The sequence below is a fragment of the Heptranchias perlo genome, chromosome 8 (genome assembly GCF_035084215.1).
Source record: "Heptranchias perlo isolate sHepPer1 chromosome 8, sHepPer1.hap1, whole genome shotgun sequence".
Classification (NCBI taxonomy): domain Eukaryota; kingdom Metazoa; phylum Chordata; class Chondrichthyes; order Hexanchiformes; family Hexanchidae; genus Heptranchias; species Heptranchias perlo.
The window spans coordinates 74,698,591-74,710,599 of record NC_090332.1 but is presented as its reverse complement, the minus strand read 5'-3'; the positions used below and the strand labels follow the sequence as shown (position 1 = coordinate 74,710,599).

The following is a 12,009-nucleotide window of genomic DNA, read 5'->3' as shown; positions in this document are numbered from 1 at the left end:
CTGAGTCCAGAGAATTTTGGAAAATTATTACCAAAGCATCCACAATCCCCACTGCCACTTCCCTCAAGACCCTAGGATGTAAGCCATCAGGTCCAGGGGATTTATCCGCCTTGAGTCCCATTAATTTACTGAGTACCAATTCCTTAGTGATTTTAATCGTATTTAGCTCCTCCCCCTAGAGCCCCCTGTTTGTCCAGTGTTGGGGTATTCTTTGTGTCCTCTACTGTAAAGACTGAAACAAAATATTTGTTCAGCATTTTTGCCATCTCCATGTTTCCCACCATTAATTTCCCGGTCTCATCCTCTAAGGGACCTACGTTTGCCTTTGCCACCCTTTTTCTTTTTATATAACTATAGAATCTCTTGCTATCTGTTTTTATATTTTTTGCTCATTTATTTTCATAATCTATCTTCCCTTTCTTAATCAATCCTTTCGTTACTTTTTGCTGTCTTTTGAAGACTTCCCAATCTTCTATCCTCCCACTAAGTTTGGCTACCATATATGTCCTTGTTTTTAGTCGGATACTATCCTTAATTTCTTTACTTAGCCACGGATGGCTGTCATTTCTTTTACACCCTTTTTTCCTCAGTGGAATATATTTTTTTTGAAAGTTGTAAAATAACTCCTTAAATGAACACCACTGTTCATGTACCGTCTTACCCTTTAATCTATTTTCCCATTCCACTTTGATCAATTCCGCTCTCATACCATCATAGTCTCCTTTATTCAAGCTCAGTACGCTTGTTTGAGAACCAACCTTCTCACCCTCTAATTGGATATGGAATGTAACCATGTTATGGTCACTCATTCCAAGGGGATCCTTAACTAGGACATTATTAATTAATCCTGGCTCATTACACAGGACCAGGTCCAAGGTTGCTTGCCCCCTTGTAGGATCAGTTACATACTGCTCAAGAAATCCATCCCTAATACACTCAATAAACTCTCCCTCAAGGCTGCCCTGCCCAATTTGATTTGTCCAGTTAATATGATAGTTAAAATCCCCCATAATTATAGCTGTTCCCTTATTACATGCCCCGACTATTTCCAGATTAATACTTCTTCCAGCAGAGTTGCAACTATTAGGAGGCCTATATATTACGCCCACTAGTGTTTTTTCCCCTTATTATTCCTTATCTCTACCCAAACTGTTTCATTATCCTGATCCTTTGTCCCAATATCATTTCTCTGTATTACAGTGATTCCTCCCTTTATTAACATAGCCACCCCACCTCCCTTTCCTTCCTGCCTGTCCTTCCTGATTGTTAAATACCCTGGCATATTTAATTCCCAGTCTTTGTCACCCTGCAGCCATGTTTTTGTAATGGCCACAAGATCATACCCATACGTAGTTATTTGTGCCGTTAACTCGTCCATTTTGTTACGAATGCTACGTGCATTCAGATAAAGAACTTTCAAATATGTTTTGTGACACTTATATACTCCTAAAATATATACACTGAGGGTAGATCTATACACTTCCAAAATATATACACTGAGGGTAGATCTATATATCTCCAAAATATATACACTGAGGGTAGATCTATATACTCCCAAAATATATACACTGAGGGTAGATCTATATACTCCCAAAATATATACACTGAGGGTAGATCTATACACTTCCAAAATATATAGACTGAGGGTAGATCTACATATCTCCAAACATATACACTGAAGGTAGATCTATACTCTGCCAGAATACATACACTGAGGGTAGATCTATACACTGCCAGAATACATACACTGAGGGTAGATCTATACACTGCCAGAATACATACATTGAGGGTAGATCCATATACTCTCAAAATATATACAAGGGTAGATCTATATACTCCAAGAATATATACACTGAGGGTTGATCTATGTATTCCCAACACATATACACCTGGGGTAGATCTATATAATCCCAGAATGCATACACTGAGAGTAGATCTATATGCTCCCAAATATATACACTCAGGGTAGATCTATATAACCCCCAGAATACATAGACTGAGGGTAGATATATATATACCCCCAGAATACATACATTGAGGGTAGATCTATATACTCCCTAAATATATACACCCAAAATATATACACTGGGGGTAGATCTATGTACTTGCAAAATATATACACTGAGGGTAGATCCATATACATCCAAAATATATACACTGAGGATAGATCTATATACTCCCAAAATATATACACATCGGGTAGATCTATATACCCCTAGATCACATACACTGAGGGTAGATCTATATACTCCCTAAATACATACACTGCAGGTAGGTTTATATACTCCCTAAATACGTACACAGCGGGTAGATTTATATACTCCCAAAATACATACACTGAGGTTAGATCTATTTGCTCCCAACATATCTACACAGAGGGTAGATTTATATACTCTCAAAATATATACACTGAGGGTAGATCTATATACTCTCAAAATATATACAAAGAGTAGATCTATATACCTCCAAAATATACATACTGAGGGTAGATCTATATACCCCCAAAATATATAGACTGAGGGTAGATCTATATACCTCCAAAATATATACACAGAGGTAGATCTAAGTACTTGCAAAATATAAACATGAGAGTTGATATATATACTTCCAAAATAAATACACTGAGGGTAGATCTGTAAAACTCCAAAATATATACATTGGGGGTAGATCTATATACTCCCAAAATATATACAGTGTGGGTAGATCTATATACTCCTAAAATATACACATGTGCATAGATCTATATACTTCCAAAATATATACACTGAGTGTGGACCGATATACTTTCAAAATGCATACATTGAGAGAAGATTTATATACTCCCAAAAATATACACTGAGTGCAGACCTATATACTACCAGAATACATACACTAAGAGTAGATCTATATACTCCCAAAATATATACATGAGGGTAGATCTATATACTTCCAAAATATATACAATGGAGGTAGATCTATACACCTCCAAAATATATATCCTGAGGGTAGATCTATATACTCCCAAAATATATAAACTGAAGGTAGATCTATATACTTCCAAAATATATACCTCCAAAATATATATACTGAGGGTAGATCTATATACTCCCAAAATATATATACTGAGGGTAGATCTATATACTCCCAAAATATATATACTGAGGGTAGATCTATATACTCCCAAAATATATATACTGAGGGTAGATCTATATAGCTCCAAAGTACATACACAGTGGTAGACCTATATACTTCCAAAATCTAAAGAGAGTAGATCTATATACTCTCAAAATATATATACTGAGGGTAGATTTGGCTTCAGATCGCTCCCAGCATCGAGTTTCAAACCCCTGGAGGGAATATCAGGAACGCCAGTGTTGCACTTAGTGCATCCCGCACAACCTTCTGTCCATGGATGCAAAATTTTGCAGAGCACTCTCATTGCCAACAGACAGAAAATCATGCGTGATTTGTTGACATCCAAAAGCAAATTTCCAACACACACCATTTATTGATAATCATGATTTCTTTGGTCCTTACACAACTACTATGAAGACTCCGAAGATAGGCTTAATATTCCCCGGTTGTGAACACTGATTGCAGAACCTGTGTATTTTAAAAGAATGGAAATAAATGTTGAATTCAACAGAGGCGCCTCAAGTCTGGTATGGGGCAGTTAAATAAAACACCCACAGTATTTGAAAGCTGTGGGGTTATTTTCTGTGCAAGGAGTGGCAATAGGATGCCATGTCTGCTGCCAACACCAATTGGAACATCTTGCAGAAACTGCTTGCAAATCTTCCACCCGTTGAAATCAATGGAGCCAAAGGCTTTCCTGTGATTTTCAACAGTGTTAGCTGCTGTGGCATATATTATATCAGAGGGCTGATTCCCCCAAGAGACAGACTTCATTAGTCCAAACACAACACCGATTAGATAGCAGCCATGGCTCAGTGGTAGCACTCTCGCCTCTGAGTCAGAAGCTTGTGGGTTCAAACCCCACTCCAGAGATTTGAGCACAAAATCCAGACTGACACTCCAGTGCTGTACTGTTGGAGATGCCATCTTTCGGATGAAACGTTAAACCAAGGCCCCATCTGTCCTCTCAGGTGGACGTAAAAGATCCCATGGCATTATTTCGAAGAAGAGCAGGGAAGTTCTTCTTGGTGTCCTGGTCAATATTTATCCCTCAACCAACACCACTAAAAACAGATTATCTGGTCATGATCACATTGTTGTTTATAGGACCATGCTGTGCGCAAATTGGCTGCCGGGTTTCCTACATTACAACAGTATTTCCTGCGCTTCAAAAGTATTTCATTGGCTGTTAACAGCTTTGGGATATCCTGATGTCATGAAAGGTGCTGTTATAAATGAAAGTTTTTCTTTTTACCCTGTAACCGGATTGCCGATATAATAGCATCAGAGGCAGGTCATGCAAATCAGGAGCTGAAGGGTTAAGAAAGGTACTGAAGGATCAAAAATATCACGATTCACCAGTAATGTTGCGCTCTGCTCAAATTAGTGGATTATAGAACAAACTAAGTGAGGAGGTAAGATAAATGAAATTAAGCTGCAGTCTCTAAATTGAACAAAACCATTAGGCACTGTGTTGATGAAGTAATTGTGCTATAATTCCTTTCTTATTTGGTGAAGTGCTGCAATTTACTTAAAATGTACACTTACTTCAGGCAGAAGCTGACAGCTTTGAATAGAAAATCAAGTTTATCCTTTCTTTAACACAGTTTATTTCATGAGAGCCTGGAAATTGCTGTTGGTGCACCCTGAGGGATCAACTAAGGGTTACAAACAAGGGTTAAAAGTGGGCTGGAAAGGTCTGGTACCCCATACTGATACTTGCCCGACTGGTCACCCATTGTCCCACTACTTGTTTCATTGGCTCCCGATAGTCCAGGTACTCATCTGACTGGCTGCCAATAGTCTAGATACTTGTCTTATTGGCTGCTGATAGCTCCATAGCAGCAGGACGTGTGCACCTCATTTCTCGCTATTCTAGAATGCAGGGTATCAGATTATCATCCTGAAATTGGGTGGCGAGGGAGATATAGAGTGAGTCACAGAGGAATGACTGGCTGACACACATAGCATTGATGGCATGATTCATAAGCCCTTAAATGAGCTGAGTGCCAGATTTAAAGGAATGCTGGCGTCTAAAAGTAAATGGCCACATGTGGGGGACAAAATAATTTCTTTGTTTTCCCAAAGGCTGCATAAGGTTTGTATAAAGGCCAGATTTAGGTTGGATGTCAGGAGGTGGTTCTTTTCCCAGAAAATGATGGAACTTTGGAACAGGCTATCGGCTCGTGCGGTGGATGCCAATTTGCTGAATTCCTTCATGCATGACCTTATTTTCCAGTCGTAAAGGGCAGAAGTAGTGGCAGGCAAAAATCAGTGGTGGCAAAACAAATGTGGGTATGCGTGGAAAGCAAAGAAAAAGCTGTAATGCGTAAGGGTTTGACATGGACAAGCACTAACTGGGCCACAGGTAGACAGGTGCTTGTGAAGTCAGTGATGGAGTGGCACAACATCTGAAACCCGCGCTGATGCCTGTTGATGTCGAGGTGCTTTACTTTAGGAAGGATGTCAAGATCATGGATAGGGTGCAAAAGGGATTCACTAAGATGATACTAATAAAAAGAGGCTTTCGTTATGAGAACAAACCAGAGAAACCTGGACCTGTTTCTGGCTGGGGCGGAAATCACCTCATATAAAAGGTAGGTATTGTATAGAATTATCAAGGCCAGAGTGATCTCCTGGATTAGCTTTGATCGCCTAAGGGTTTCAGAGAGGAATTCCCTAGATTTTTGTTCCCCAAATTGGCCTGCGGTTTTATCTGTTTCTTCGCCTCTCCCAGGAGATCACATCGTTTTGGGTGGGTGTGGAGTGTATATATTTTGATGCACAAGGCATCACAATTGTGTGGGACATGCTGGATGGACAAGAGGGTCTTTTCCTGTCCGTCATTGTTTGTAAAATGGTGCACCTCAAGGAAAGTGCTGTACATCAAGGAAGCTTCCAAGGTAAGATTACCAACTAGTATCGCTTACCAGGTGGATGGCCCAAGCATGAACGCTCCAAATGCCTGTCAACCTGCTATATGTTTATTACTGGTCCAAGCCAAGTCCTGAAACAACTCTATTGCTCTTTCTTTAATTATTATGCATATCCATACTCCAGCAGAGCACACACTCAAGCTGCAACTTATAATTGAAAGCTTTTGCATCTTCAAAGGCGTTCACATATAAAATCATTGTAACGCAACCTAGTTGCATGATGCATGGTCACTTATTGATGCACAAGTCGGGCTACAGGTTGAGCACCTGAATGTGCTCCATCAATATGTCTCTGTTTACCTGACAAAATGGCACATACTACAAGGGAAAAGACTCGAGGGCTGAAAAATTACAAGCTCTTGACTCTCTTGAAGGAGTTCACCATGAACATCTTTCAACATAAAAACTTGGAGGCAGTAAATGAAGGTGAAACCACAGATCATGCTCTTATGATCTCATTCACACACAGGTGTACACAGAATATGGGGGATGCTGGCAAGGTTGCGTTTATTGGCTATTCCTAGTGGACGGTATTACTGGGCTTTCTTTTTGAAAATATGAGTGTGTGTGTATATATATATATATATATATATAAATAAAACAGAGAGCTAGACCACTTCAGAAAGTAATAAGAGTCCATCACATAGTACGTCACATGTAGGCCATACCGGGAAGTGGACACTTCCCTGAAAGACATTAGTGAACCAACTAGGTTTTTTCAACATTCTGGCTGCTTCTGTGGTTATTTTTTCCAGATTTATTGAATTCAATTTCACAACGTGCCATGATGGGATTTGAACTCATAGGCCTTGAATTAACATCCCCTATGACGGGCGGGAGAGGGGCGACCCATACCCGCCACGCACATTGCCATTTTTATGGCGGTTGGTTTTGTGGCGTCCGAGTGGGGCGGAAGACTTCATTAACATATTTAAATAGAACTCCCACAGTGCAATTGGGAGCCCAATTTAAATTTTACCGATGCCGTGCAGGTTTCCCAGGGGCCGGGACACCTGGCAGTGAAAGGGAAATGGGAGCTGTTGGCTTCACAAGGTAAGTGCCTTTTACACCATTCCTTGTGGGCTGGGAGGAGCAGGCGTGCTCCTCCTGTCCCCTCAAGGAACCCTTCGGCCTCCCCTCTGCCGTTTCTGCCTCTCTCTCCCCCCTGCTGCGATCGCCAACCTCCCCTCCTCCAGTCTCGATGGCATCTCTCTTCCTCCAGCCGATTGCGGCCGATCTACCCCTCCAAGCTCCGAACGACAACCTGCCCCCCTCCCGATTGCCGGGGACCGTCCCTAAGGGTCCCCGGCTGCGGCCTCCTGCCTCTGGTACCCCTCACAGGCTGTCAATTTGGCCGGCTGTTAGGTGGGAAAGAGAAGAAAAAAATAATAATGAAGTCCTGCCGTGGAGATCGGCAGGACCTCCGCGACCTGGCCTCCCCAGGTTCTTCAGCCGTTTTCGGCCTCCCCTTCCCGCCTCCCAGTAAATATTGGGGCCATAATCTCTGGGTTGCCAGGACAGTATCATCACAAGTTTCATGTCATAGAATCATAGAAAGGATACAGCACGGAAGGAGGCCATTTGGCCCATCGAGTCTGTGCCGGCTCTATGCAAGAGCAATCCAGCTAGTCCCACAACCTCGCCCTATCCCCGTAGCCCTGCAAATTTTTTCCTTTCAAGTACTTAGCCAGTTCCCTTTTGAAAGCCATGATTGAATCTGCCTCCATTACCACCTCTGGCATTGCATTCCAGATCATAACCACTCGCTGTATAAAAAAGTTCTTCCTGATGTCACCTTTGGTTCTTTTGCCAATCACCTTAAACCTATGTCCTCTGGTTCTTGACCCTTCCACCAATGGGAACAATTTCTCTCTATCTATTCTGTCTGGATCCTTCATGATTTTGAATACCTCTATCAAATCTCCTCGCAATCTTCTCTGTTCCAAGGAGAACAACCCCAGCTTCTCCAGTCTATCCACGTAACTAAAGTCCCTCATCCCTGGAATCATTCTAGTAAATCTTTTCTGCACCCTCTCTAAGGCCTTCACATCTTTCCTAAAGTGTGGTGCCCTGAACTGGACACAATACTCCAGTTGTGGTCGAACCAGTGTTTTCTAAAGGTCATACCTCAGATATTTTCTCGGGTACAGCGGTGCTGGTCATACCTGTAAGCAGTCTAATCATTTTATGTTTAGGGGTGCGCCTGTACTGCACGGTATCTAATTATACAACAGCATAACAAAGGAATGTAACAGTGGTTTCCCCTTGTGATCTGAACTGGATATTTGTGTCTTTCGCATAGAATCATTAGGCACAGAGGAGGCCATTTGGCTCATCATGCCCGTGCCACTCCCCCCGCTCTTTACCTGTAAAATTTTCTTTTTAAGTATTTATCCAATTCCCTTTTGAAAGTGACTATTGAATCTGCTTCCACTATCTTTTCAGGCAGTGCATTCCAGATCATAACAACTTGCTGAGTAAAAAAAATTTCTCCTCATTTCCGCCCCTGGCATTTTTGCCAATTATCTTAAATCTATGTCCTCTGCTTACCGATCCTCCTGCCAGTGAAAACAGTTTCTTCCTATCTACTCTATCAAAACCCCTCACCTGCCTATTGAATCCTTTTGAAGGCTGTTTGAGAAAACACTTGATAAGACGAGGCCAGATACAAATTGTTAAGATCTGTATTTCACAGCAAGCGAACATACAGAGCAACAGCTATGATTAGACTCAATTAATTCAATCGGTACAACGTGTCTTTGCATAATAATGCAGAATACTGAAGTGGGTATTCTTGCTTGACTTAAACAAAATGGGGGTCATTTTAATTGTGGGCGATGGTGTAAAATGGGTGATAATGAATTGACCGCCCATAATATACCCCATCCGTTATACACCCCACCCATTATATACCCCACCTGTTATAATACCCCGCCCATTTTATACCCCGCCCATTATATACCCCAATTGACTTCAAAGGAAAGGAAAGGAAAATCGGGTGAGGTACATAATGGGCGGCTAGTTCGATATCTCCTGCTTTACACCAAAGTTAAAATTACCCCGAATAACTTCTAATTACCCCCCTGCATTCTAACCTTCTCAGCTTGGCAGAAGCTTGCCCTCACAGGTCTCTGTTTAACTATCTGACTGCCTGCTGCTACTCAGTCTTTTTATCCCCCTGTATTCACAAACTGAGAGGAGGGCCCAGCCCAGACAACCCCTGCTGAGCGTCCTGGACCAGGAACCTTCCAACACAATGGGTATGAGGTGTTTATCGATTACCAAGACAGGCAAACAAATTGCTGATTGTTTACAGTCTTTGAGAAACAACTTTCAAGTCCAGCTTATTAGTATTTTAACCACCTTTTGTCTCAATGCCTTTTTTATTTCAAACTTTTGTGATTACACTTTGCTTGCAAACACAACCATTAAATGTAACTCTTTTTTTTCTAAATCCTTTGTCAAAAAGAGGGTAAATAAAAAACCTAAACGTGACATTATAGCAACTACAATGCCGTAGTCCTGCTTCAACATAAACATCAGTAACCAACAACGCAAGCTCTTTATGAAACTGTCTCGGAGCCAGCATTCTAACATCCGCCTCCTATTATTGTGCACCTGGACGACCAGCGTGCCAGCAGTAGTGAAACTGATTCCCATTGGCAGTGCTATCTGCATGGTACAGGGTGGCTACAGGTTTCCTTGCAGCGGATGGCACAGCCCTGCAGTTGGCTTCTTGCTGACCCAGAGCCCGTGGAGGCAGTTATCCTCAACCACTGCCGGATAGCTGTGCTAAGACCTGTGGGTTATGATTGGTGGCATGATAGTTGGGGACCGCTGATATATCTACTATGCCTTCTTTCATACTAAATACTGTACTGGGGTCTTTTTAAAACCAACTCCTATGATTCATTTTAAATTGACTTGTTATGAGATTCTCCAGCCTTGCCATGAAAGTTTATATTGCAAGAACCCTCTTTCTTAAGCCCTTTGTGCTCTGCTATGTCTTGTAAAGGATTCAATGACAGTAAAACTGACTGTCATTTTGCAGATATTTTCTCCTTCTGTTTAATTCCCTGCACGTTCTAATGCAAAAAAAAATCTAATAATAAATAAGAAGACTTGAGAAGAGAGGCAGAAAAAATCCCCCAACAAATACCAGCACTAAAAAGGAACTGAAAAATAAAATTATAAAATTATGCAAGAAAAAAAGTCTGTCCCTTTAAGAGTGCCATTGAACACAAGGTTTCCATTTACACCCACTCCAGATGTGTAGGCAGCGTGCACAGCTCAATCCTGACCTAGACGGATAAGAAATCATGCTGTGCCTTATTTACATCTATTTGATTGGATTATATATTAAAATTAAGCCCTTGAACATTTGGTCCAAGAGGGTGGCTGGAAGATTCTGCAAAGCACGAATCGGATGAGAGCAGTGGGTCCTGTAAATGGGATACCCCGTCCAATTTCCCAACCCCCGCTCGCCCAGTAAATAATTTGTAAGTAATGAGTTTTGGACTGATAAGTTCTGCAATTGCTTTTTGTGCAACGTACCTTGCTAAGTTTTATTAAAACTGTATCTTCATCACCAAAGGTAAATGGTACAGCACCACTTAGGTTGATATTGTGTCCAAGAGGAGAACTGGCAGTGAACCGGATCACATTGCGCCTGGAAGAGAAAAACCATACAGATACATCAGAGAATGCAAAATGGCTTGCTTGCCGCACATGATAAATAATACAGCGTACTTGAACTGCTGTGTTTCAGCATAAATGATGGAGCTGTACCACGAGCAGGTGTTTGGGGAAGATCAGTTATGGGAAGAGACTAGAAAAGCTGGGATTGTTCTTCTTAGGGCAGAAAAAGTTAAGTTCAAAATTATGAGAGGTTTTGATAGAGTAGATAGGGAGAAACTGTTTCCACTGGCAGGGTTGGTAACCAGAGGGCTCAAATTTAAGGTAAGTGGCAAAAGAACCAAAGGGGAAATGAGGAAAAATGTTTTTACGCAGCGAGTTGTTATGATCTGGAATGGTCTGCCTGAAAGGGTGGTGGAAGCAGATTTAATAGTAACTTTCAAAAGGGAATTGGATAAATACTTGAAGGGGAAAAAAATTGCAGGGCTATGGGGAAAGAGCGGGGGAATGGGACTAATTGGATAACTCTTTCAAAGAGCAGGCATAGGCATGATGGGCCAAATGGCCTCCTGTGCGATATGATTCTATGATCAGATGGCCAATTCTGGACGACCAACAATTCTTCATCATCATTAAAGTAATAGTCAAGGGAAAGTTCACAAATGTCCTGTGGGAATTGCCATCACTCCAGGTGCAATTGTTATCTGGGATACATTGGTTTAAGAAATTTGTACCCTAGGTGGCCTGATAATCTCCCCCATTCGATTGTATGCAAGGCCTACTTTTGAGGCTTGTCCTCAGTTCTTTGCAAGTAATCCAGCACTGTCCCTTACTTGTTCAACATCCACATACAAATAAGGATGCCATAATATCCTGGCAATGAGAGTTTAACATCTCACCTGAAAGATGGCACCTGCAACCATGCAGCACTGAAATGTCAGCCTAGATTATATGCTTGAGCCTTGGAGTGGGCTTGAACCCCTAACCATCTGACTCAGAAGCAAGACTGCGACCCCTCAAATGGACGCTTGGGTCAATGTAAATAAGTACAAGCCTGGTAAATGTAAGCTCGTCAGTCTAACAGTCACGATGGTGAAAATATTTGAGGGCATTTGACATTTAATGACAGATGAACATCTAAAAGTATCACAGCGAACAAACAGCATGGTTTTAGAAGAACTAGATGATGCCCCATCCAATTTCCCAATCCCTGTTTACAAACCTACTAGATTTCTTTGAGAGGGTAACTAAGCTAGTGGATGAGGAAAATCAAGGAGATGTCGTTTACTTGGATTTTCAGAAGCTGTTTGACTAAGGTTCTCAT

The 12,009-nt window shown here is 41.5% G+C and overlaps 1 protein-coding gene across 3 annotated transcripts in view; it reads right to left on the bottom strand.

Annotated features, from left to right (window-relative positions):
• The window catches only part of adgb (androglobin), a 225,624-nt gene that overhangs the window by 60,735 nt on the left and 152,880 nt on the right, over window positions 1–12,009 (bottom strand). For all 3 annotated transcript variants that reach the window (XM_067989325.1, XM_067989323.1, XM_067989324.1), the window contains one exon: window positions 10,605–10,719. In XM_067989325.1, coding sequence (XP_067845426.1) covers window positions 10,605–10,719 — 115 coding nt within the window. The remainder of the gene's footprint in view (window positions 1–10,604; window positions 10,720–12,009) is intronic.